The sequence below is a fragment of the Callospermophilus lateralis genome, chromosome 5 (assembly GCF_048772815.1).
Source record: "Callospermophilus lateralis isolate mCalLat2 chromosome 5, mCalLat2.hap1, whole genome shotgun sequence".
In the NCBI taxonomy this organism is placed as follows: domain Eukaryota; kingdom Metazoa; phylum Chordata; class Mammalia; order Rodentia; family Sciuridae; genus Callospermophilus; species Callospermophilus lateralis.
Genome location: NC_135309.1, coordinates 60,123,166 through 60,146,166, shown reverse-complemented (window position 1 = coordinate 60,146,166; position 23,001 = coordinate 60,123,166). Strand labels below are relative to the sequence as shown.

The following is a 23,001-nucleotide window of genomic DNA, read 5'->3' as shown; positions in this document are numbered from 1 at the left end:
TCACTAAAACATGAGCCAAGAGAGACCTTGCAAACTGAGGCCCAGGACTGATTGATGCTTAATGTGGACAACACCCAGGTGTCTCTACCTTCTATTCTGAGTTAATTCTAATTCTTCTCTAAGAGGCAAAGCCAGGAAGTAGAGATTGGCCATTAATGAAATTTACTCTTTCCTCAAAGGCAAGATCCACTGGCTGATAAAACTGCAAGCTACCACTCCTTTGTTCCCACATAAACCTTTGTTCTTGTTATTTATTCTGCTCTTCAAAATCCCTTCCAGCCCACCGAGCCAGCCCATCTGCCCAGCTCTCAGTCTCATGACTAACAGTGAAAGCCAGCTAGCAGTCCCAACATCCTTATAACACATCTTAAATACATGACACTTAAAAGAGCCTTAACATATAAAGTAGGTGAAATTATTCCTTCAAACACACACACACACACACACACACACACACACACACACACACAGAGTAATCTTTGTCTTTAATGATAAAGATAATCTCTCTTTGTGCAATTGCTGAGTCGCACAGCCTAGTAGGAACACAGTGGCACCCAGTGGACAAATGTTTGATTGAGACAGATGTCCATTCTGTTCCATTCTGAAATATTCTGAAGAACATCCTTGAGAAAGGTCAGTTGCACCCCTGTCCCTGTCCCTATCCTTCTCACCTAATTAAAAAAAAAAAATAAGTTTTAAAATCGGGCACATGGGGGCTGCTATTAGTTTTTATCTTTTCAAGGATAAGACAAGTCTAAAACACTGGAGAGAGCAAAAAATTCTCAGGATTAAATCCTTGGAGAACAGTTTCTGATTTAATTGACCTGTTTTGAAATAGCCAAATCTAATAAAATGTTCAACTTAATTAAAAATGTAATATTGAAAATGCTGTAATGTACTGTTACACATCATACTCTCCTTTTTCTCAAACCATTGCCAAATTTCAATTAAATTTACTTGGCTATGCAAATCTGACAACTTCAAGAACCATGCTTTAGGACATTAACATACATGGACCCTACAACTTAATGCTATTGCACAGTTCATCTTGGAGTCATAAAAGCAGCTCGTGTTACTCTCCATCTCCTCCAATGATTCTGTTGTCTGTGAGCTACTTGGATAGAGAAGCCTGTGGCTTCTGTCTTTCTTCTTCAAACACCTAACCAACTCCTCACTTATGGTGGAAACAAAGAAGCTGACTGAAATCCAGTTTTATATATTTAATCTGCTGAACACTGAAAAAATGAATATATCTAATTATTTGGTGTTACATAAAGAGATCATCCAGTGAAGAATCTTAAATATTAGGGGCTATTTTTAGTTAATAAAAATATTTTTAAATAACAAAGTTCTTTTATAAGTAAATTGAGTTTTACTTATTTAAATGACAAATCAAATATAAAATCAACATATATCTTAGGGCAGGAATAATCTCTCTTAGTAAGCTAAAATTCTTCCTGATTTGCAGGCTCTGAAATTCTTAGGTTATTTTATTTTATTTTATTTTTTTTTGGAGGGGGAGTGCTTTGAAATGGTACCTCATATTCATCATTATTTTCTTTATAATGCATAATTTTGCCACAGTTTGAGGTTTGATTTTATTTGTTTTAGAGGAAACCCCAAATCCCCTGGTGAGCCACTTGCACCACTTGCATTGAATCAGTAAATATTAAACACAAGCCAGAGTAAGGGATATAACTTTTTTGTAAGTTGGAAAAAAATGGAGACAATTGTGTATTGACACATAATTGCTATATTACATATTAATTATAGATTTTTTTCTCATAAGTGCCTCTTTCCCCAAATTTCTGGAAAAACATTTTTATGAAATTCTGATACAGTAAAATTTTAGTATACAAATATAATACCTTTGTTTCTTAAAAAAAAAAACTCATAAAACTTTTTTTTTTTTTCAAATTTCTAAAGTAGTCTCACCCAAATGTATCAATTCACGAGAAATTAATATGTATTTCTAACGTTTCAAGGTCTCTTCTGTCCTTGATCCTCCACTGACTGGAACTGAGAATGAGCATTGGCTCCCATGCCCACAGGAGTGACCCAGCTTCAGGGAGATTTGCTCCCAGGGGCCAAGACCCCTGCTGTGGGGAAAAGCCATCCACAACAGTAGTACATGTTGCTCTGTACTGCTTGCAAAGTGTAATCTTATTGGGAAACAGTCCGGTCCCTGGTGGGAGCTCTTTTGATACCAAATCTGAAATCAAGGACCTGTCACACATGAAAGCACCCACCTACAGAGTGTCCGCGTCACCTGCAGAGGCCAGGCTCCACTTATGACCTGTATTGCCTCTGTGGATTTCAAAAACTCAAGAGGAAAGTCAATATTTGAAAAGCTCTCTTCCAAGTAAACTCTCTTTACATAATTCAAGAAAATTATTCTGTGTGGCTTCCATAGGTTTTATTTCATTTTGGGACTTATCTGTTTATAATGCAAATAGGCCTTGCTTATTCAAGAAAACCACATGCTTAAGGAAGTCCTGACCAACTCATGGCCTGTGGTGAATAAAAATCAAATAAGATATAAGTGTGAAAAAGTGTTAAAGGCTGAAAAGTAAAAGGTCAAAATAAGTACTGAATGAAACTCTGTGCATGTGCTTGTGTGTGTGCGTGAGAGGGGGTCAATGGGACAGCAGTTAAAATGTGTTAGATTTACACTGCTATACTGCACACTGAGGAACATATATTTCCAGTTCCCCCAACAGGTATTACCTGTTCTGATAAGGTTTTAGTCTTCTCTTCTGCTTCCTTTAGGCAAAGTTCCAAGGTCTCAAGTTGGGCCAAAGTCAACGCCATCTGTCCAGTGTCCAGCGACTCTCTCTTTAAAACAATAATTGAATATTACTTTTGACAGGAGTAGTTCCTGAGCACACCTTGAACTGTTTTATGGACTAAGAATAGGCTTAATAAACTCATACAGATCTTCCCCTTAAGAAAGTGCTAAAGTGGCAAAACCTTATAAAAACAATAGTCTTGTACATCAATTTACAGACTGAAGGCAGAATAAAAATCACATAATAACAAACAGTTTTAGCAAGTTAGAATAAGATGACTCATGTTGGAATTTAACTAATCTACAACTTTTGTTCTAACTTCAAGAGATTGGGGTCAAATTTTCATATTCCTAATGGGGGATGTCACCAAAATGCCTGTGTGTTTCATTTTCACCTATCAGAGGTAAAAAACCATTGAAACTCAGAGAAGCCCTTGTTCCCTCTGATCTTCACCTTCTTATCACAATTTATTTAAGCAAAGACACCACATTTTAGAATCTTGTCATTCTTCCTCAGAGCATGACTAATACAACTCAAATCAGCAGATGTGTAGACCTTGCCTCTCAAAATTATTCCAAAGTTACTTTTACTGAGCTACAGGCAGAGTATGTAAAAATTGGTATGGAAGTAGCAACAAGCTCCATTGATATGAGAGCACTACTAAGTACTCTTTGGCTAATGGGTCAATTAATATTTACAGAGCAATATGAAAACTTAGAAAGGAAAACCTCATACGCCTTAGCATTATGACCTTCCCATAGCCTCCTGGGTGTGTTCTCCTTCCTGGTGAATGCTCCTGCTGGCACAGCTGCCTCTGATTAACCCCATAAAGAATGAACAGTACTCCTATTTTAAAGATCTCCCAGTTGCTTTGTTTTTCCCTTTGGTTTATGACACTACCGATTTTACACATGTGTGCATTTCCTGGTGATACAATAGAGCCATCTGGTGGTACATGGACCAGCTATAAAAATAAAGCATTCATACAGTTCCTATAGTTGTTCACATTGTATGCTGAATCTTGTGTCTCTGACACTGCTCTCTGAAATAAATGGAACTCCATGGGATGAGGGGCATAGAGAGTTGCTAAGACCAACGATAGGCCCTGCTCCTAAGTCAAGCTCTGTCATACACGGCTGCATAATTACCCCCAAAGGTTTGTCTTTATGGATGAGCATTTGGGGCCAGAATGGTGACACTAAGAATTAAGTGAACCAATGATCTTCTTTATCCCAGGACGATTCCAGTAATTTAAAGATAGGGTCTAAAAATTCCTCTGAAACAAGTCTTAAGATGAAGTTTCTACTTGGAAATAAATATATGCCATAAAACATTTTATGCAGAAAGGGAAAATTGTCAAAAGGTTAAGTCATTTCAAAAGATCGGGAATTCCTGATCTGCACTGCTATTTCCAGGGAGAATCTGTTTGTCTGATGTTTGAACTCAAGAGGAAATTTAAAAAATCAGTACGAACAAAATCCAGCAAGAAACTTCTAGGCCTGTTTCTCCAAACACCCAAAATTTCCCCACCCAAGAAAGACAACCATTTCCAGTAAGACAAAAGCATTGTAAATGCAAAGCCAAATGAAACAGTTTAACAGAATAGACTGTTGTTAAATAACATAGGACTCTTTTTTTATTCCAATGTGTTATACATGACAGAAGAATGCATTTCAATTTTTACTACACATATAGAACACAATTTTTCATGTCTCCAGTTGTATACAAAGTAGAGTCATATCATTTGTGTCTTCATACATGTACTTAAGAGTAATGATGTCCATCCCATTCCATCATCTTTCCTACCTCTATATTCCCTCCCTTCCCCTTCATTCCTTTTGCTCTATCTAAAGTTCCTCCATTCCTCCCATGTTCCCTGCCCTCCACATTATGTATCAGCATTCTCATATCAGAGAAAATATTCAGCATTTGGTTTTTTGGGATTGGCTTACTTCACTTAGCATAATATGTTCCAATTCCATCAATTTACTTTCAAATCCCACGATTTTATTCTCTTTTAATGCTGAGTAATATTCCATTGTGCATTTATACCACAGTTTCTTTATTCAGTCATCTACTGAAGGTTGGTTCCACAATTTTAACATAGGACTTCTTATATAGGTAAATTTAGGAGATTGTCATGTGTTAGAGACCTAAGCAAACTCTTAATTCAGCCTGTCTTCTGTACCTTTGCCCCAGATGCAAGCTCTCCCTCCCAGCTCTAAGGCTATCCCTCCTCCCTGCTTTTTAGGGCTATCCCCCGATGCCCTAAAGAGAAAGTTCTTATGTAAGGATAAGTACTTTTCAATAGGAGGCAACCCCAATAAGCCAAGATATCAAAATTAAATCAAGAAGATCTTTAGAAATAAGTAAAACTTGGAGTTAGATGTGTGGTTTCAAAGACCTCCAAAAAAGTTAGGTCCCATTTTGGAGGCTACAAGTGGCAGAAGAATAGACAGATAGTATTTCTACCATTAATATAATGCTGCTTCCAGGTATAGGTAGATGCAATTTGTCTTAATGATAAAAATAAACATTCTCTTAGTGGTAAAGCAATGTATGAGTGAATTATATTAATTGATAGTCTTACGTGACATCAAAATGCCAAAAATACAGGAGACATCAGAGTTTGGGGATTCAGCAACTTAATAATTCCCAATTTTAATTCCTATTTTTCTCACCTTTTTTTTTTATTGATGCATTATGGTTGTACATATTGATGGGATCTGTTGTTACCTATTTGTAACATGTACACAATGGAACAAATACTTAATCACTATTTTTTGTCTTAAAATTTTCTATGTGTCAATGCAATAATATAAATACATGCAACTAACAGGATGAAATAACTCTAAATAATATTAAAATTTCAACAAACTAAAGACTCTAGACACTATAATGAATGTGTGTTTGGGTTCACAGCTTACTAACTGAACAAATCTTATATGAAATTATAAGAGTGGTCTTCCTTTTGACTAAAAAAGATTTCCCACTTGAGAAGTTTTAGAGGAAAATTTACATTTTCTCAAACCTATCCTCCTACTTCCAATTATTCCCTTCCTTGCTTTTAAGCCTTTATTTCTTTGTCCTCAAATGACTTCCTTCTTCTTCCTCCTATCCTTATGAACCAGTTCAAGGTCTCCATGATCTAACTGCATTTTCCACACCTAGAATAGCTCCTGTGTGCAGAGGCCAGATGGGTCCTTGCAGAACATTTTATAGGAGCCCAATGAATAATTGTTGATTGATTGAAGGGTCAAAAGTCAAGGCAGGGTGGTTGCATCAGAAGGAACCGTCCTTCATGCTGAGAAGCTGAAACAGTGACTTCATTGTGCAAAACTTTCCATGTATCCAGCCTGGGACACTGACAGGGATCAGAGCTCCAGGGAAGTTCTGCTTGCCAGGGACAGGGGCCAGGCAGCACAGCAGAGGGCGAGGAGATGGCCACAAGCTTGGGAGATAATAGGGTTGTTCTAACAACTGAATGTTAATCAATCAAGTAAAGTGGGAAAATACTTCAACCGATGAAGTGTTCAATAAATGTTAATAATTCCATTTGCCAATTCCTTTAAAGAGAATTAGATATTTAAACTTTCTAGCTTATTGTAAAACAGAATATCCATAGGGACACCAAGTGTGTGACATCAAGTGACCAAAAAAAAAAATTGGGAAATTCAGTCAAGTATTTAATTAAGAAAAAAGTAAATGTAGTAAATATGTGCGTGTGCAATTATTTAAGAACAAGATTGTGAAATAAAAGTATGATTACAACAAAGTCCACCTTTGTAGAGGAACATTTCAACAGAGGTCAGTCTTAGAGAACTAAATGTCTCAAACAATCTGAGGCCCCTAATATGCCAGGGTCCCAGAAGCAGACCCTCCCCAGAGGCGCAGTAACTTCCTGCTAGATAAAATGTTCTTTCAACACAATTTTCAGTGCTTGGGCTTCCTGTTTGATATCTCATCTGCTCATTACTGCTGTGTGTTTCTCATTCCCCCTGCTTGACAGACACCCATGTGCCTAGACTTCCTTACCCTTCTGCAACCCGCTTATATTTCTCATGAAGATTCAAGTCTTTCCCCATTTGATCATCATCTGCTCTACCTGCCCCCCATGCCTCAGCCCCTTATGCTGGGCAGATTTATGTCATCCCTCCCCTTTCATCTTTCATGATCAGAATTCACTGCATGGGGGAAATTTCATCACTCTCATATGCTTTCATGCTTAGCTTTTTAAATAGTTTCCTAGTCTCTTTCTATGTAGGCAAAATCTTAAAAACTTAATTTTCCTGGTTAAAAAAAAAAAAAGACACTCCTCTGTGTTTGGGGTTACCTTAATAGCCACCCAATAAAGTGTTCAAGTTAGAATACAAAACAGACTATCATTAGAGGTTGTAGAGAATGTCCATCAATGTGACTGGGCAGGAGATAGCCCTGGGAGGATGTCGATGAGCACTAAGGAGCACCCTGCTTGTTGTGTGGAGGGCCATGTTCTGGGTCTGACTTGATTCTAAGTAACCATGTGACTTTGGGTCAGCTACTTTATTTGTCTGGGTCTCAGCGTTTTCACCTCTCAACAAAGAATATATTTTCTAGTGGTGAATCAGAAGGCTATGCTAATTGAGTAACTGAGGAATTAAAAGAGGTGTGGGTATTGTTAAGGGCATCAACAAAGGATGGTGAGGCACCTTCTGGAACTGCAGGTGCCCTTTGCCTTACTTTGAACTGAAGAAGCTGGGGGAGAGGGAAGGTGGGGGAATGGGAGCATCACTGATGGACCTAGAGGGAGAGCTGGAGGAGGGGAATACAGCCACTGCCACTTGTGCCCAAGCAGTGGAATATATAGTCCCACCTTCTCTCTTCTTACCCTCCATTCTCCTGCCTGGGCTGAACCTTGGGTTGAACTCAGTGAGAAGCCAAAGGGCAAAAGAACTTGAATAAAAGGTGCTTTTTTCTTTCTTTCTTTCTCTCTTTCTTTCTCTCTCTCTCTCTCTCTCTCTCTCTCTCTCTCTCTCTCTCTCTCTCTTTATTTATTTAATTTTTCTCTGCTTTGCCTGAGAAGAGCAGAGAGGAGGAAGGGTGGAGAGTGGGTAGGAGATAAGGGAAAAAGAAACCTCAGCCCAACGTGGGTTAATCCTACTGGTGGTTCCCAAATGCCAGCCCAGAGAGCAGTGTTGGTTTGTGATAACATTTTCAATGGTCGGGACAAAAATAAGATTTGAAACAATATTGTGAATTCTTCACGAATCAAAACCTATTCCATTTATAAGACAGTTCTTTATTCTGAGATTATGATCGGTCTACTTTTTTTTTTCTTTCTTTTTTGGTGTTAAGAGGATTTTTCTTTAACAAATGATGATGGTAGTATATGGAAACCCCTGTGTTTTGTTGGTGTTTGAGAGAAGGAAAATGAAAAGTTGGCAGTCCTATGAGACCTAACCCTGATAATTTTGGAGTGAAAAGTTTTACTGGTTTACAAAATCTAAAGAATAATACCCACCTCAATTTAAGTGATCTCTGTTAATTATAAAATGATTATCAGGTGTCATTTCCTGAACTGTGGCCCTTGCATTTCTCTGGACCTAGTCCAAGGTGGTCCTATACTGTCAATCAAGTATACTCTTAGCAAGAGTCCAGGATACTATTTTTCTAGGGGAAAAAAGAGTACATTCTTAAGGGGCAGCCTTTATTTAATCCTGCAAAAAGACTTGACTATTTTTTTCATTCTGTTGCATCACCCATAGATGAAAGAAGTTTTGGAAAGGAATTATTGACTCAGGTTTTAATTTATAAAAACTTTGTTGTCATAGAAGTTGACATGACTGTGTGACATTCGATCACTTCAGAAATGCCTTTAAGTAATTATTCCCCACACTCTTAATATGCCAGTTCTTATTTTAATTCAGTTTAAATCAATTCAATTCACTTAAGTTTAAAAAATATTTATTGAGAGCTCACTATTGGTCAAGTGCTATGCTAAACGATGGGGAAATAAATGGTGAGAAAACAGGCACGATCAATACTCTCCCCAGAATTGTCAGCTTAGAAGTTCTATCAAAAACAAAAATCCTGGGATTTGGTTTTATGTAAAAATCAGAAGAATGTCAAATTTTAGTGGTTAATTTAACACTTTTATGCTGACTCATAATATATTGCTTTGTGCTTTGGGGCCTTGTTCTTTTTTCTTTGATGAGGATTCTGGTGGATGTTAGAAAGTAGCAAGAGACTGTGCTAACTTGCTTTCAAATATTCCAGTTCTCTCAAATCACATCACTTTATAGGTTCTCAGAAACTTTGTACAAACAGAATCTGAAGGGACCTTCTAAACCATATGTATCTTCCATAGTTTCGTTAAAGTTAACAGGTTCTGATTACAAAGAAACCTGAAATTGAGTTCACATTATGTTACATCTGTTACAGGATTTGTTTTGTGACCTAAAATAGCCTTACTCTTGTGATTTATGAGCATCACAAACTTCTTTCAGTACTTGATGAAATCTGTGAATTCTCTTACCCACAGATACACACACTAGGCACATATGTGCACAGAGTTACATACGCTTTCAGGATGGTGAAACACTCTTTTTGGACCTGTCCATGTATCCCAAATAAAGAATTCCTTGTTCAGAAGGAATATTATATTTCAGTTGCTTCTAATTTTTTATTCTAAAACAAAATATGAAATCTTGATGAATAAGACCATCGATATGCTCTTTCTGCCTCTTTTATAAATAATACAGATGAAAAAAATGAATAATATTTTCTTCTTTAGAAAATGTCCAGAACCCAAAAGACGAAAACTGCTTTCTCTCTGTGAACAATAGAATAAGTGGAGGCCCTTCCCAGGGCCTGATCAGGGGGACAGAAACTTCACAGCAAATTGTATTAACCCATCTTGTTCATGAAATGAAGATGTTTCTAATGAGAACATGTTTTCTTCATAAGAAAAAAAAAAGGAAAAAAGACAAAGCAAGGGAATCTTGCCATTAGAAAACATTTTTATTTCTTTTTAAAATAAAGGAGAGGGAGAAATGGAGATTTATTTGATGAGTATGGAGTCTCAATTCTGCAAGATGAAAGTTTAGCATACAACCATGAGGGCATACTTAGCCCTATGAAACAAAATAACTTAAAAATAATTGAAATGGTAAAATTTATATGTATTCATATAAATTCAAGTAAAAACTTATTATAACACAAATATATGTCAGATACATTCTGAAGTAAGAAAATTAGTCTATATTAAAACAAATTCAACTTTTTTTTAAAACCAACTTAAAGGGACTTTTGTGATAACAAAGAAGAAAAAAAAGATTGAACATAATAAAAACTGTTAAATAAAGACAGGAAGAAAAAGCCACAAGGTAATCTTGCTGAAAGAAAGGAATTTTATCTGCTTATACCCCAAAAGTATCATTTGTTTTTAAATAAAAATTCCAGTTAAGCAAGACACAAAATACTGCAAATGCTTTTCCCATTTGTAAAGATAATGCTTTGAAAAGTTAAGATTTTTTGTGACAGGATTACTTATTTTCTCTCAGGTTTTACACATTTAAATTTTGAGTAGTTGGGCATACTGACCAGCAATGTTTTCATTCTCACTCTGAATCCCAATGTTTTAGGAAATACACAGGAAGGAGGATTTTCAAGTTAGCTCATGAATAAGGTGATGGAATTTTATTGTCCAAGATGACTGTGGTTTTTCAGTTAGTTTTGTTAAATAAATTATTGTTACACTATGAATAATCAACAGTGAATGTTTTATTAATGACAGTATTCAGAATGATGGCAATTTTTTGCCAGTGATATTTAGATTCTAAATTGATAATCTTAAAAAAATCCAAGATATTTAATTGCAGTGATAAGAATGTCCATATTCCAATGATGTTCCCAAAACTTAGCAAGGAAATTCTTAGTTGGACTTGATGTACCATGAGAACTCACCCCGGCTACCTGGCATTTGTCCAGACTCTCCTTTTTACCAAGATCTAAAGGAGATCCTTTTATATTAGATAAAAGTTCAGCCATAATTTCCATAGTACATTCCAGTATGATAAGGCAAGCAGAGGACAGATGGGAGAATTCATTTTTGCTGTAAATTTCCACTTCTTTTAAGGTTTTCCCAGCAAATGTTTTTAAGAGGCATGGCCAGAATACCAGAGAAGAAGGTATAGCACATCCAACAGAAGCTACTCATTGAACCTCAGTTTTTCATCTATGAAATGAAATCATTACACCTAATCCATCTTGAGCTCTGGGGTAGCTGTTTGTCATGCTGTTTTTTTTAAATTGATTTTTAAAAAGTAAATGACAGCAGAATGCATTACAATTCTTATTACATGTATACAGCACAATTTTTCATATCTCTGGTTGTATATAAAGTATGTTGACACCAATTTGTGTCTTCATACATCTACTTTGGATAGTGATGTCTATCACATTCCACCATTCTTGCTAATCCCCTGCCCCTTCCCTTTCCCTCCCACCGCTCTTCCCTATCTAGAACTCATCTAATCCTCCCATGCTCCCCATCCCTACCCCACTATGAGTCAGCCTCCTTATATCAGAGAAAACATTCATCATTTGTTTTTTGGGGATTGGCTAAATGTCACTTAGCATTATCTTTTCCAACGCCATCCATTTACCTGAAAATGCCATGATTTTGCTGTTTTGACTACCCAGTATCTTTCCTTATTTGGAGAATTTCCCATTTCATGAATGTTAACCCCAAATTAGAAACCAGGAACTCCCTCCCAAATATCTTTTGCAGCTCAAGTGTAGGCAGGTGACTTAGGCTTCACCAGTTAGACATATCAGCATGAGACTCCAGTAGGGATTAGAAGGATATGAGAAAGATGTCAAATGGAATGAAATCTATCCAGGTGGACAGGGTCATCCTGTGTCCAAAGGTCAGCAATAATGTAAGATTTGCAAGTATATCTCATGCTCAGGGATGTGAAGTATTTCAGGACAGCCCGGGAATCTGGTTGGATACTGTAATTCCCTGCAAATTCCATTGAAGAGCCTATGACTGATGCTACTGAGCAGACCCCACATCACCTCCCTGAGCATGAGATATACTTGCAAATCTTACAATGAGGAATATTGCAATAAAGAATAACCAGGCTAGGTATAGTTGCACAATGGAGACTCAGCATAATTAAATTACTTGCTTAAAGTCACAGAACCAATAAGTAATAATTACTTCAAGGACTCTTGCAAAAATCAGTATGCATAATTTACCAGCAAAAATTTAAAAATGCAATCAGGGAGGGCACAAGCCTATATCCGCCTCTGCCAGATAATGAAGATTTTTACTTGATCTGCTTCGTTTCTTCCCTTCCATCTCCTAGACATGTTCATTGGGCTACTGAGATAAGAGGGGAGACTGAAGACAAACAAGAGAGCAGTGAAACAGAACCAAAAGGAAAAGGTTTTCAAGATTTTTTTTTTTCAGAGAAAACTTGGTAAAAGTTACCATGTGAGATGGAACCATATGGGAAAGGAAATTAAGATTTTAAAATGTGTGTCTCTGAAAATTTCCCCCACCTAGTGTTATTGTGTTTTAACCCTTCATATACTATCTTAGTTCATGGAATCCAATTACAGCTTCCATTCTTTTTAAAGTAATTCCATTTGTAAAAATTGGTATTTTATAACTTTTGTCCTTTCTTGGCACTCTTACAAATAACAAAGATTGTGTGCATTTATTTTCAAAAAATAGAATAAAATTAATTCTATCTTGAAATTATCATGCAAGTTGATTGTTGCCTTTTATAAATCTAAGACACACTGTGGAATCTTAGTGGTCTTAATTGGTCATTCTAGAAATTATTTTATATCATTAATCAAGCATGGCTTTAATAAAGATTTTAAATAATACCAAAAATAGTGGGAAAGCCTATAAAGGAAATACAATAATGATATTACTAGTCATGATTGAATTTCTTATTGTTGTCAAAGTATTACAACTTCTTTCAAGAGGAGAAACCATTTTTAAAGTCTGCTTTTAGTTTTCATTGAGCACAGTTGAGAATACTTAGCTTTTGCTTTTTCATCCATAATGCCCAAAGGGAAGAAAATTGAAAGAGAAAGATAATTCACAATTCTTACATCAGAAGATGAATGAAAAAAGCAGGAACAGGTACCCCAGACCAGTTATCCAATACAACTGAGTTGCTTTTGAATACTTGATATGTGCTTAGTTTGAATTGGGATGTGTTATAAGTATAAAGTACATACCAGATTTTGATAACTTAATACAATAAATGAGAATGTAAGATATCTCATTGGCACACTTTTATATTGATGACAGTGTTCGGATTATACTGAACTAAATAAAATGTCATTAAAATTTAATTTCACCCCTTTATTTAAAACATTTCAAGGTGATTACAAAATTTAAAGTTATTTACATGAGTTACAGCACATTTCTATTGAACAGCACTATTTTAGATCCTAATGCTGACAGTGAATTAATCATGTAAGTGAAAGAGACTGATTCTTCAGATCACAATTTCCTATAGACTTAGATAAATGTCCTCAAACTCATGAATCAATGAGTGAATAACTTGTCTCTAAGGACAAAAAAGACAACAGGGTATTCTCATTCTCATCCTGGACATGCTATATCATGCAGTATTTTGTGATAAGAATTTAGACCTTCCGCTCTGCTAATAGGATGTGTAACTATATTCTTCCATCTTTTATAAGGTTGTGTGTCAAATTTTTCACTTAATTCAAAGAAATTTGCTATGTTTAAATTTTATTAAAGTATATAATGAGGGTTTTTTGGTTTTGCTATGCCTTTATTCCTCTGTAAATTATCTGAGAAAGTGAAAAAAAAACCAGAAGGGTTTATTTGATTCATACTGGAAACAATGATGACTATTTTCCCAGCATAGTAAGAATTAAGAATTAAGGCTGCAGATATAACTCAGTGTTAGAATGCTTGTCTAGTGTACATGAGGCTCTGAACTTGATCCCTAGTATGGAAAAAGAAGAGATAGAGATAGAGATAGATATGACCTTATGCTTACTTATGGTACTCTGTAATTTGACACAAATAAAAACTTGTCATATAGGGGGGGGGGAGAGAGAGAGAGAGAGAGAGAGAGAGAGAGAGAGAGAGAGAGAGAGAGGTGTGTTCAAAAGTTACCCTCTGAGTGCTAGACTGTCTTTTAATTTTTTTTGAATCACCAACTAATTATGACCATTTTAATTTCAGAATTACATGATGGATTGTCCAAAGAAGATTATCATGGGAGACTTTTCTAGGTTTCAATAACATGATTATCTGAAAAGAATATAAGAACATACTTGAGGCAAGAACTCCTGCTGCTGCTCTATGTAGAAGAGGAAATATTAATAGGATTCAAAATATATTCTCCAGGGACATAGATACTTCTATTGTAAGGAAGATTCCAAGTAGTAATAACCCCTAAGGAAAGCAGGTTGTTCTAGAATTTATAGCATATTCCTTTGGCATTTGAAAAAAACAAAGCAGGACTTAGATCTTTCCAAACAATATTTTCTAGCCATGTTTAAGGTTTAAAAATCCTACAATTTAATTATCCTTTGCATTAAGTGTATAATTCAAGAAATTTACTTCCCTAACTAAAAAACACAATGGTGTCTAACTATTTATTAAGAAATGCATGAGAACCATTCATATATTTGTCAAACACCTTTTATATGTAAGGCTCAGAGCTAAGCTATGGAGAAGAAAAATGAATTGAATTCCCCACCTTTTGTGAGCTCACAATATAATGAAAGTTGAGAAAGGGAGTAGATATTGAGAAAGTAGACTTTGATAATCTAAGGGTGGGAGAAAAAAATAAAAAGCATGTGTTGAGCATCATCTCTGTGTCATAGATATTCTGCATTTTTATATCACAGAATTTCAGGAAATAAAAATATAAAAATGGAAATGAAAATAATCTAAAATCCTACCAACTACAAATTACTACTTTTGGTGTATATTATTTTCTAGACTTGTACATGTACCTACAAGATGCATAACATATAAAATGTGGATTCATAGTATATGAGTTAATTGTGATCATTTTCAATTAGCAATATTATAAGCATAATGTATATTTGAATAATAGACATACTTTCTTATAATTTTTAATTTAAAAAACCACCGTAATTTTTATGGTCACAGTAAATTCTTCTACATGCCTGTGCAATTTTCTCTACTGTTGGACAACCCTATAGTATATGTTGTAATATATATATATATATATATATATATATATATATATATATATATATATATAATATGCTTTGAAAAAGGTGTACACATATATGTGTGTGTATCTTTGTGAATGTCTCATCATTTTCTTAAGGTAAACTGGAAAAGATGGTTAATTATAAAGAGAATATACTTAGTACATATTAAAGATTATATCTCTAAATTAAATATGCACACTAGATGAGAATCCTGTTTTTCTTACACCTTTGCTAGTAAAGACATTCTTAATACTTTTACTCTCTGTTGAACTTATCGGTAAACATAATACATAGTTTTTTTTAAAAAAAAATTTGTCTTCTATTGCGTTTGGACATTTTAATTGACACTTGCAAATTTGAACATCTTATTGGCTATTTGTGTATCTTCTTATGTAGGTTGTGGTTTGTGCCCTTTATCCAACTTATTGCTAGTCTTTATCTCATTGTATATGTAAGAACTTAATGTATTAGGAATATTTATTGTAATAGATGTCAAATATTTATCTTTTACTTATTTTGAACATTTCTGACTGTTCCTGAAATGGGTTGAAATAGAGTGATAAGTTTTCTCAGAAGATACAGAATTTGGGGTTGGGGTTATAGCTCAGTGGTAGAGAGCTTGCCTTGCATGCGTGAGGCACTGGGTTGGATCCTCAGCACCACATAAAAATAAATAAATAAAGATATTGTGTCCATCTACAATTAAAAAAAAACTTTGCATAACTTTGTTCGAGAAAAAAATTCAACTTTTTGAAGAAAAAAATTGATCAAATCTTGGAGAAACCTTTAATTCCTATGAACCTCGCTAAGTACAGAAAACACACACATTAATTGACGTTATCAGATATATTTCAAAATAACCTATTGTCTTCGATACCTGATCTAAGATAAATAGTTTAGTTATTGGCAAGACAACCTGAGGCTATCATTCCCAGCAGCTAGTTTCAGTTTAACAAAACTATCAAAATAAATTAAGCGATCCAATTGGCCTTCTGAGACCAAGGGCAGCCAGAGGCTGTGCCTTACTCCTGAGAGTCTGTGAGTTCTTATGAGGCCCACACCCAGACTCTCCCAGACTTTCACTAAGCATCCAGAGTGCTCACAAAGGGGCTGTTACACTTGGAAAAAGGCTGAACTGGAAAACAGTCCTAAATCTTAGAAGAATATACTCTCTCAAGGAAATTCAATGGTTTGGAATTTTCTTCAGATCATAGAAACAGAAGTGTGCTCTTAAAATCAGGCTGATTGACTGGACGGTTCCCCAAACACACTTGCCCCTTGCCCAATTTCGCTCTTCTAATCTAAACATTCAGGTTTCAGAAGATGAGCAAACTGCACATGAAACTTGATTTTTATCCAAAATATTAATACAGAATAACCCTCAATCTCTAAGGATACATATTTAACTTCTGTTTCTTTTTTATTTTATCTCACATTTTCCTCCTTTCGATACCCACAGCCTTCTCAACATTCCCACCCTCACAGAAAATAAAACATGTCAGCACTTCACAGCACAAATTAGCATGCTTTCCCCAAATAATGCCAGGTGTTTGGAACTTTTTGCCATTTGAAGGAACCAAGTAGAGAAAAATGTCACAGGCACCTAACAAAACAATTCTGCAGACACTCAAATGTTTTAGTTCATAAAGGTCCTTTGAGCCACTGATGCCTCTTGGGGGAATTCTGAGAAACATTCTATCTGTAAACAATCCGTTCCAGTGCCACATGTTTTCTAAATTTCTTGCCTGTTGACATTTTTTAAAAATTAAAAGTACACATTTGCATGAAGGCGGGACCTTTTGTTTCTTATACGTTCAGTTGAGTCTATCATAGACTTTAAAATAAAATGGGTCATCTTGTTCCATTACCTGTGAAGTGTCATTTTCTAAAGGACACTCCTCAGTTCTTTGACCAACACCAATTTAAACTGTTCAGTCTTATTTTATGGGCTGTATTCTCAAGTTAAATAGAGATGTTATGGTTTGGATCTGAGGTGTCCCCCAAAAGCACATTTGTTAAGTAATGCAGGAATATTCAGAGATGAAGTGATTAGATTACAAGGGCTGTCACCTCATCAATGGATTTATCTATTGGATGGGTTAATATTTTGAATGGACTATTAGGTGATTAACTAGGCAGGCAGGATATGGTTGGAGGAGGTTTGTCAATGGGGTGTGGCCTGGACTATATCTTGTCACTCTCCCTTCCTCCTGACTGCCATGAACTGAGCTTTCCTCCACCACACCCTTCTGCCATGATGTTCTGTGTCATGTTAGACCCAGAGCAAAGGAGTTGGCTTACATTGGACTGAAACCTTTTAAACCATGAGCCCCAAATAAATTTTTCCTCTTCTAAGTTGTTCTTGTCAGGTATTTTGGTCACAGCAATGGAAAAACTGACTAACACAAGGACTTATGAAAATAAGAATTTCTGGAGTTTATAGTTTATTTTTCATCTCTCTGTAGTATTTCTTAGGTTTAACTCTTTCTTTGAAATCTAGCTTTATATTGCTATATGTTTCTGTCTATCAAAATACTTCTGAAATTTCTTCCAGGCATATGACATAATCTCATTTTCCCACCCCTTAAAGTTATTTTGGGCCATGTGATTTCTTTGGTCAATAAAGTGTGATTTTGAGGAGTAGCACTTTCTGGACACAACTAGTCCCCCAATTGTAGAAGTACATGCCCAGGGAAGCATCCATCCAGAAGTGTGAATCTCAAATAAACTTTTCCTCCTTAAAATTGTTCTTGTCAGGTATTTTTGTCACAGCAGTAATAAATCTGACTAAAATATTAATTTATTTCCAACTCCTGGAGTTACTGTTTCTTATTTATTAAAATGGTAAAATAAAAAATCTATTTTCTACAACAGCAACAAATCTTTACATTTAAATGTACATGTGTCACTCTCACTTTAAGAAAGAATAGGAATTTACTTAAAGTACTTGAAATATTCATTTAAAGCACAATGATATTGATAGCCTTGATTCAGAAAGGATGTAAAACTTTGCTCATTAAAGATAAGAATCTTCTAAAAGACATCTTAAAATATTAAAATTTAGAGACATCAGAAATATGACCAAATAAGTGTTTCCTGCAAAACTAATAAATAGTGTGTTATGCTGAGTGCTAAAGAAAGAGCAGAATTTATGATTTCACACAAGGCATAGTTTACCTTCCTGATTTATACAATCTTTTTATAAAGTCTTTTTAGCTACTGTAAAAGTCATTTTGTAAGGCTGCATTTCTATATAGTATGCTATGAATATGACCTTGCAAATTATAAACCAAAAGTGCTTTTGTATCTTTAGCACTTAAAATAATGATTCTTTAATGAAGTTATTACCAGACAACAACTTGAAAGCTAAATGGTTTATGAGGTTTTATTATAGGTCTTTTTTTTTTTTTTTGCACAACAAGAGACCTACTTCATACATATTCTAGCTGACAGATTCATACCCACATTCCTTGTTGTGGGATGTGCCACTAGACATAACCAATGTCATCACGTGCTTTACATGGCTCATTTCTATGTGCCAGAATTCTCAGGTGCAGTTCAGGAAGAACAATCCTGATCCTGTTCAGGCCAAGCTTCCTTGCAATAGAATTTTTATTTCCTAAACAGTTTCAAACCTGAGATGATTTATATGCACTAGCTGTTTTCTGTCAGAAGATGTTACAATGGAGCAAAGGTAACAGTTTACATAGCCCAAAGGAATAGGGTTGAAATACATGGGGACCACATGGCACCTGAGAAGTGGATCTGAGTTTACTCACTAGGTTACCCTATAAGGTACCTTCATGTGGAGTGAACGTATATACTCTTTGATCTCAACATCTGAAAGCTCCTTGAGCCTCCTTCAGTCTCAACTTCTTAATTTCTAAATTGATAATAGTAATAATAAAGAAGAAAAGTCTTCATTGATAGTGATGTCTCTGGACCCCACCCTCCCATGCTGCTATAAGGATCCAGGGGCAGATCTTAATCACTTGACAGTGAGAAAATAAAGATCCATCCTAGCAGTTTAGTGGTGACTCAGAGATAGAATGTGTTTAAATCCACATGGTGGTCAAGAAGTCACATATAACCAAAAGGATTTTGTCCTTCATCTCAATCTTCACCATCAAAACTCAAAATAATTATTTAAAAGAGGCAATCATGACCCTCCTGCAGTTGGGTGCCTCATGGTACCCAGCAGAATCTGTTCCTTTGAGCTCTATTTCTACAAGTTCCAAGACTTTAAAGGGCCTGTGTGGTGGAAGGAGGCTGCAGTCACTGTGGATGTGCTCTGGTCTTGAGGTCTCTAATCCTAATTCCCTCCAGCTCAAAGCATTCTTTTAGAAATGTAAAAAGATTGAAAGTAAAGCAGAACCAGCCCCAGAGCTCTCAATCACACCAATTGTAAATTGGAAAGGGATGGGTTCTGACCTCCAGGAAGCTAACTGGGAGCCCTAGGCAGAAATCCTGAATGTGGTAATTGGCACCTTGACCTTTTCAAGCTGGCCCTGAGAAGGCTACCTCTAGGATGCTCACTTATAAGCATCAAGATAGTGTTCATATGATATGGGTGAGGGTCACTCTTTCTTTGGGCAACAAAATCATAAATAGCTGTACTAAATAAAATAAAAAATTCATTGTTAGATTTTCTTTTTCTAGCAAAAAAAAAAAAGCAATATAAGATTAAATTACCACTAGAATTAGAATACACAATTTTAATTGAAACCATTTACCAATCCAGTTTGGTTTCTCTGGACTTATATTCCTCCAACAAAAGCTCCCTTTCTGAAAATTATTATGGATTTGGGAGCCATGTCCAGTTTGTCTGGGGCCACAACAATTGAAATAACGCTGAAGAAGAGAGATATTCATTTTTATGAACTATAATAACTGTGCAAATATGAGGTTCTGGGTGTGCATGAGAAAACTGATTGCTTTGAGATGGTGATGCTGGGGCATAATAGAGGGAGTAATAGATAAGAACCACCAAATACCGAAGAAACAGAAATTAAAAGAGCCAAGTCCCCTGGCCCAGAGAGGAGCCCGTTTTAATGCTGTCAATTCTAAATAGCTGTAGTTTTATATATCTCTAGGTACTTGACCAATCGTTTTCACCTTCTAAATATCTTATTTGAGGTAAGTAATTTAAGTTGCATTATCCTTATTCTATAGATGAATAATGAGGCTCGGAAAGTTTAAAGAATTTGGCCATTGTTACAGGCTTGCAGGTAGCAACTTTGGGTCTTTTGAGTATGACTCCAAGTCTTTTGAATCCTAGTCCTGTGACTTTTTTTTTTTTTTTTTTTTTTTTAAACCACATCCCCTCTACCCTAGAACTGAAAGGATTGTTCCAGAAATGTCCCTGGGTGGAGTCTTGAGGGTTCTCAATTCAATCAAGAAAGCCTAAGGAAAATATAGATAACCTGCTTTTTTTTTTTTTTAAAGGAAATTCTCAAGCACATAACAGTAGAATGAACCTCTGTGTACCTGTCACCCAGCCTGGACACTTCTTAACAATCCCCTCAGTGTAGACAAAGTCAGGGGAGGGACACTGTGATGCTTAGGTAAGAAGGATCCAGCTTTCCCAGGAAGGGAATCACAGAGCTCATGGAGGAAGAAGAAAGGCCTCAAGGGTCAAAGCTGGGCTTGCTGTCAGCTGGCTTGAAAGACAAAGAAACTGGGTATTTCTGGAAGAGTCTGTGATTTAAACCCCAGTCTAGCTAAACCAAAGAATGATGTGCAGGATCTATATTATGCCTGCATTCCAGGATGACCTAATACATAAACAAATACTTCAAAATATCCCAGGATGCCTATAATATCATAGGGCCACAGAGAGAAGTGTGGCATTTATTTCATGTGAAAATGAGAAGAAAGGCCACAGCACGTCCACCTAACTTTCCTAGGGCCCCAAGGGCATCCCTGAGCTGCTACTCTTCCCCATTTTACTTGTCTTCTACTTGGGAAAGAACATTCCATGTTTTATGTAAAAAAAAAAAAAAAAAATGTTTACTAATAAAATGTGAACTATCGCCACAAAACCTCACTAGTAATCAAATTACACTTTCATTAGCCATACGGCCTTTTTATTTAAGAAAACATAATCATACAAAAATTATTTCTTACCGTTAATTTTTTTGATTGTGTCTCTGACAATGAACTTCCAGATGTCATGCTGAAATAAAGAATTTAGAATTACAAAATTATATTTCAGGCAGACACACACACACACACACACACACACACACACACACCTCACACCGAATACATCTTTAAACTCTAACATGTGAGATAAAATTTTTAAGTGTTTCCTCCAAAATGTCAATTTCTGGACATTTCAAGAGGAAATAAAAATAATGGAATGTAAACTTTACTTGCAGAAGATAAAATAGCCTTTAAAGGCTCTCTTGAGAATAAGCAGTCTGAACAGAACAATCTGTTCTGAAAACCTGCAGAATCTCTTATTTCAACTTAAAAAAAAAAAGTGGAGCGAGAAAAGCTTATCCTTCTATCAAACAGCAGATTTAGGGAGTTCTTTTTCTCTCTGTCTCTGTCTCTATCTCTCTCCTTCTCTCTCCCTCTCCTTTCTTTCCCATTTCATCCTCCTGAATCATTTGCATACAAACATAATATGTATTGAAACTTGAATTCTCTTGCTCCTTTAGTTTCTCTTGATTACTCTGATCCCCTTCCGACAAAACCCATTCTCACTACTTCCAAATCCTTTCCTTCTGTGTTTTTGCTAAAGCCACCCAATCAGATGCTCACCTTGTACCACTCCACAGAAACTGCACTTAGCAAATTCACCAAAGAGCTCTTCTGCTCTACCATATCCACTGGACTTTTGTCACAATTCAATTTACTTAACAGCTTTTGAGAGGATTCATCTGTCTTCTTTGAAATACTGTTTTCACTTGGCTTCCAGAGCATCCTGAGGTCCTAGGAATACTTTCTTCACATCTATCCAGTTCAATTATTCCTACTTCCTTCCTTTCTCTGCTCAGAAATCAACTTTGTGGGACCTACCATATGCATCATATTTAAAATCGAACTCTTTACCTCATCATCTTACTTGATTTTTCTCTGCCTGTTACTGCTTTCTAACATACTACAGAGGTTGCTTATTTATTGTACTTATTGTGTCTCCTCCCAACTGAAAAGGTAAACCTCCTTGAACACAGTGTATTTTTTCCTCTGATTTTTGTCACTCTATCCTCAGCATCTTGAAGAAGGATGGGAGGGCCAATAAATATTTGTTGAATCATTTAATAAAGCTCATAGATTTTAGTAAATTACTCTGTTGTTACCAACCAATAAGCCTTTAACATTTCTAGGTATTTCTATACCTAATCAATATATTGCTCTATTTCCATATTTCTGTGCATATGTCTCGCTTTACCTACTTTTTAAAACATTTAGAGCCACTGACAATGTTCACAAGATAATCAATGACTACTGAGCAAAATTAATTAATTTCTCACTTAGTGAAAGGAAACACTTGGTTCTGAGAGACATAATAGCTTTTCTTACATCATATCAAAATCAGCTTTGACAGTACCTCTCTATCACAAAATGGAAAACAATTTTTGGGTCATCACAATTGCTTTGAATATAAACAAACAGCTTTGAAAGACCTTAATAAACCAGGCCCCCTTACCTTTGAACTAATTTTGTCTTCTATCAGTGCACCTCACAAAACTGACATTTCCACCAAGCTGTGCTAACTCATGGTTCCAGAGTACATGTTTGTCCTTTTCTGAAGTCATTTCCTCTGAATAGAATGTGCATGCCCTCTTCTCTGCTTGTTGAAATCTTCCCATTTTTTTCACATCATAACTCAATGCTCCCTGTTCCTGAAGCTTCTTTGACCCTGCTGGCCAGAAGTGCTACTTGCCTCTGTATTGCACAAATTTTTTTTTTTGGACATCTTTTCTTCTTGCCCTTTTTAATGTTTTGTGATATACATAATAATAATTTG

General features: G+C 35.7%; 1 protein-coding gene across 2 annotated transcripts in view; it reads right to left on the bottom strand.

The window, feature by feature from the left end:
- Positions 1-22,768, bottom strand: part of Ccdc192 (coiled-coil domain containing 192) — a 191,726-nt gene extending 168,958 nt beyond the window's left edge. The window contains exons 1-3 of one of the 2 annotated variants that reach the window (XM_076855913.1): positions 22,681-22,768; positions 21,150-21,198; positions 2,728-2,835 (exon numbers count right to left, since the gene is read on the bottom strand). In XM_076855913.1, the coding sequence (XP_076712028.1) occupies positions 2,728-2,835; positions 21,150-21,197 (156 nt within the window). In that variant the 5' untranslated portion in view covers position 21,198; positions 22,681-22,768. Of the gene's footprint in view, positions 1-2,727; positions 2,836-21,149; positions 21,199-21,277; positions 21,343-22,680 lie in introns of those variants that run through there. The other variant, XM_076855912.1, reaches the window with a different exon arrangement.
- Positions 22,769-23,001: the final 233 nt, after the last annotated feature.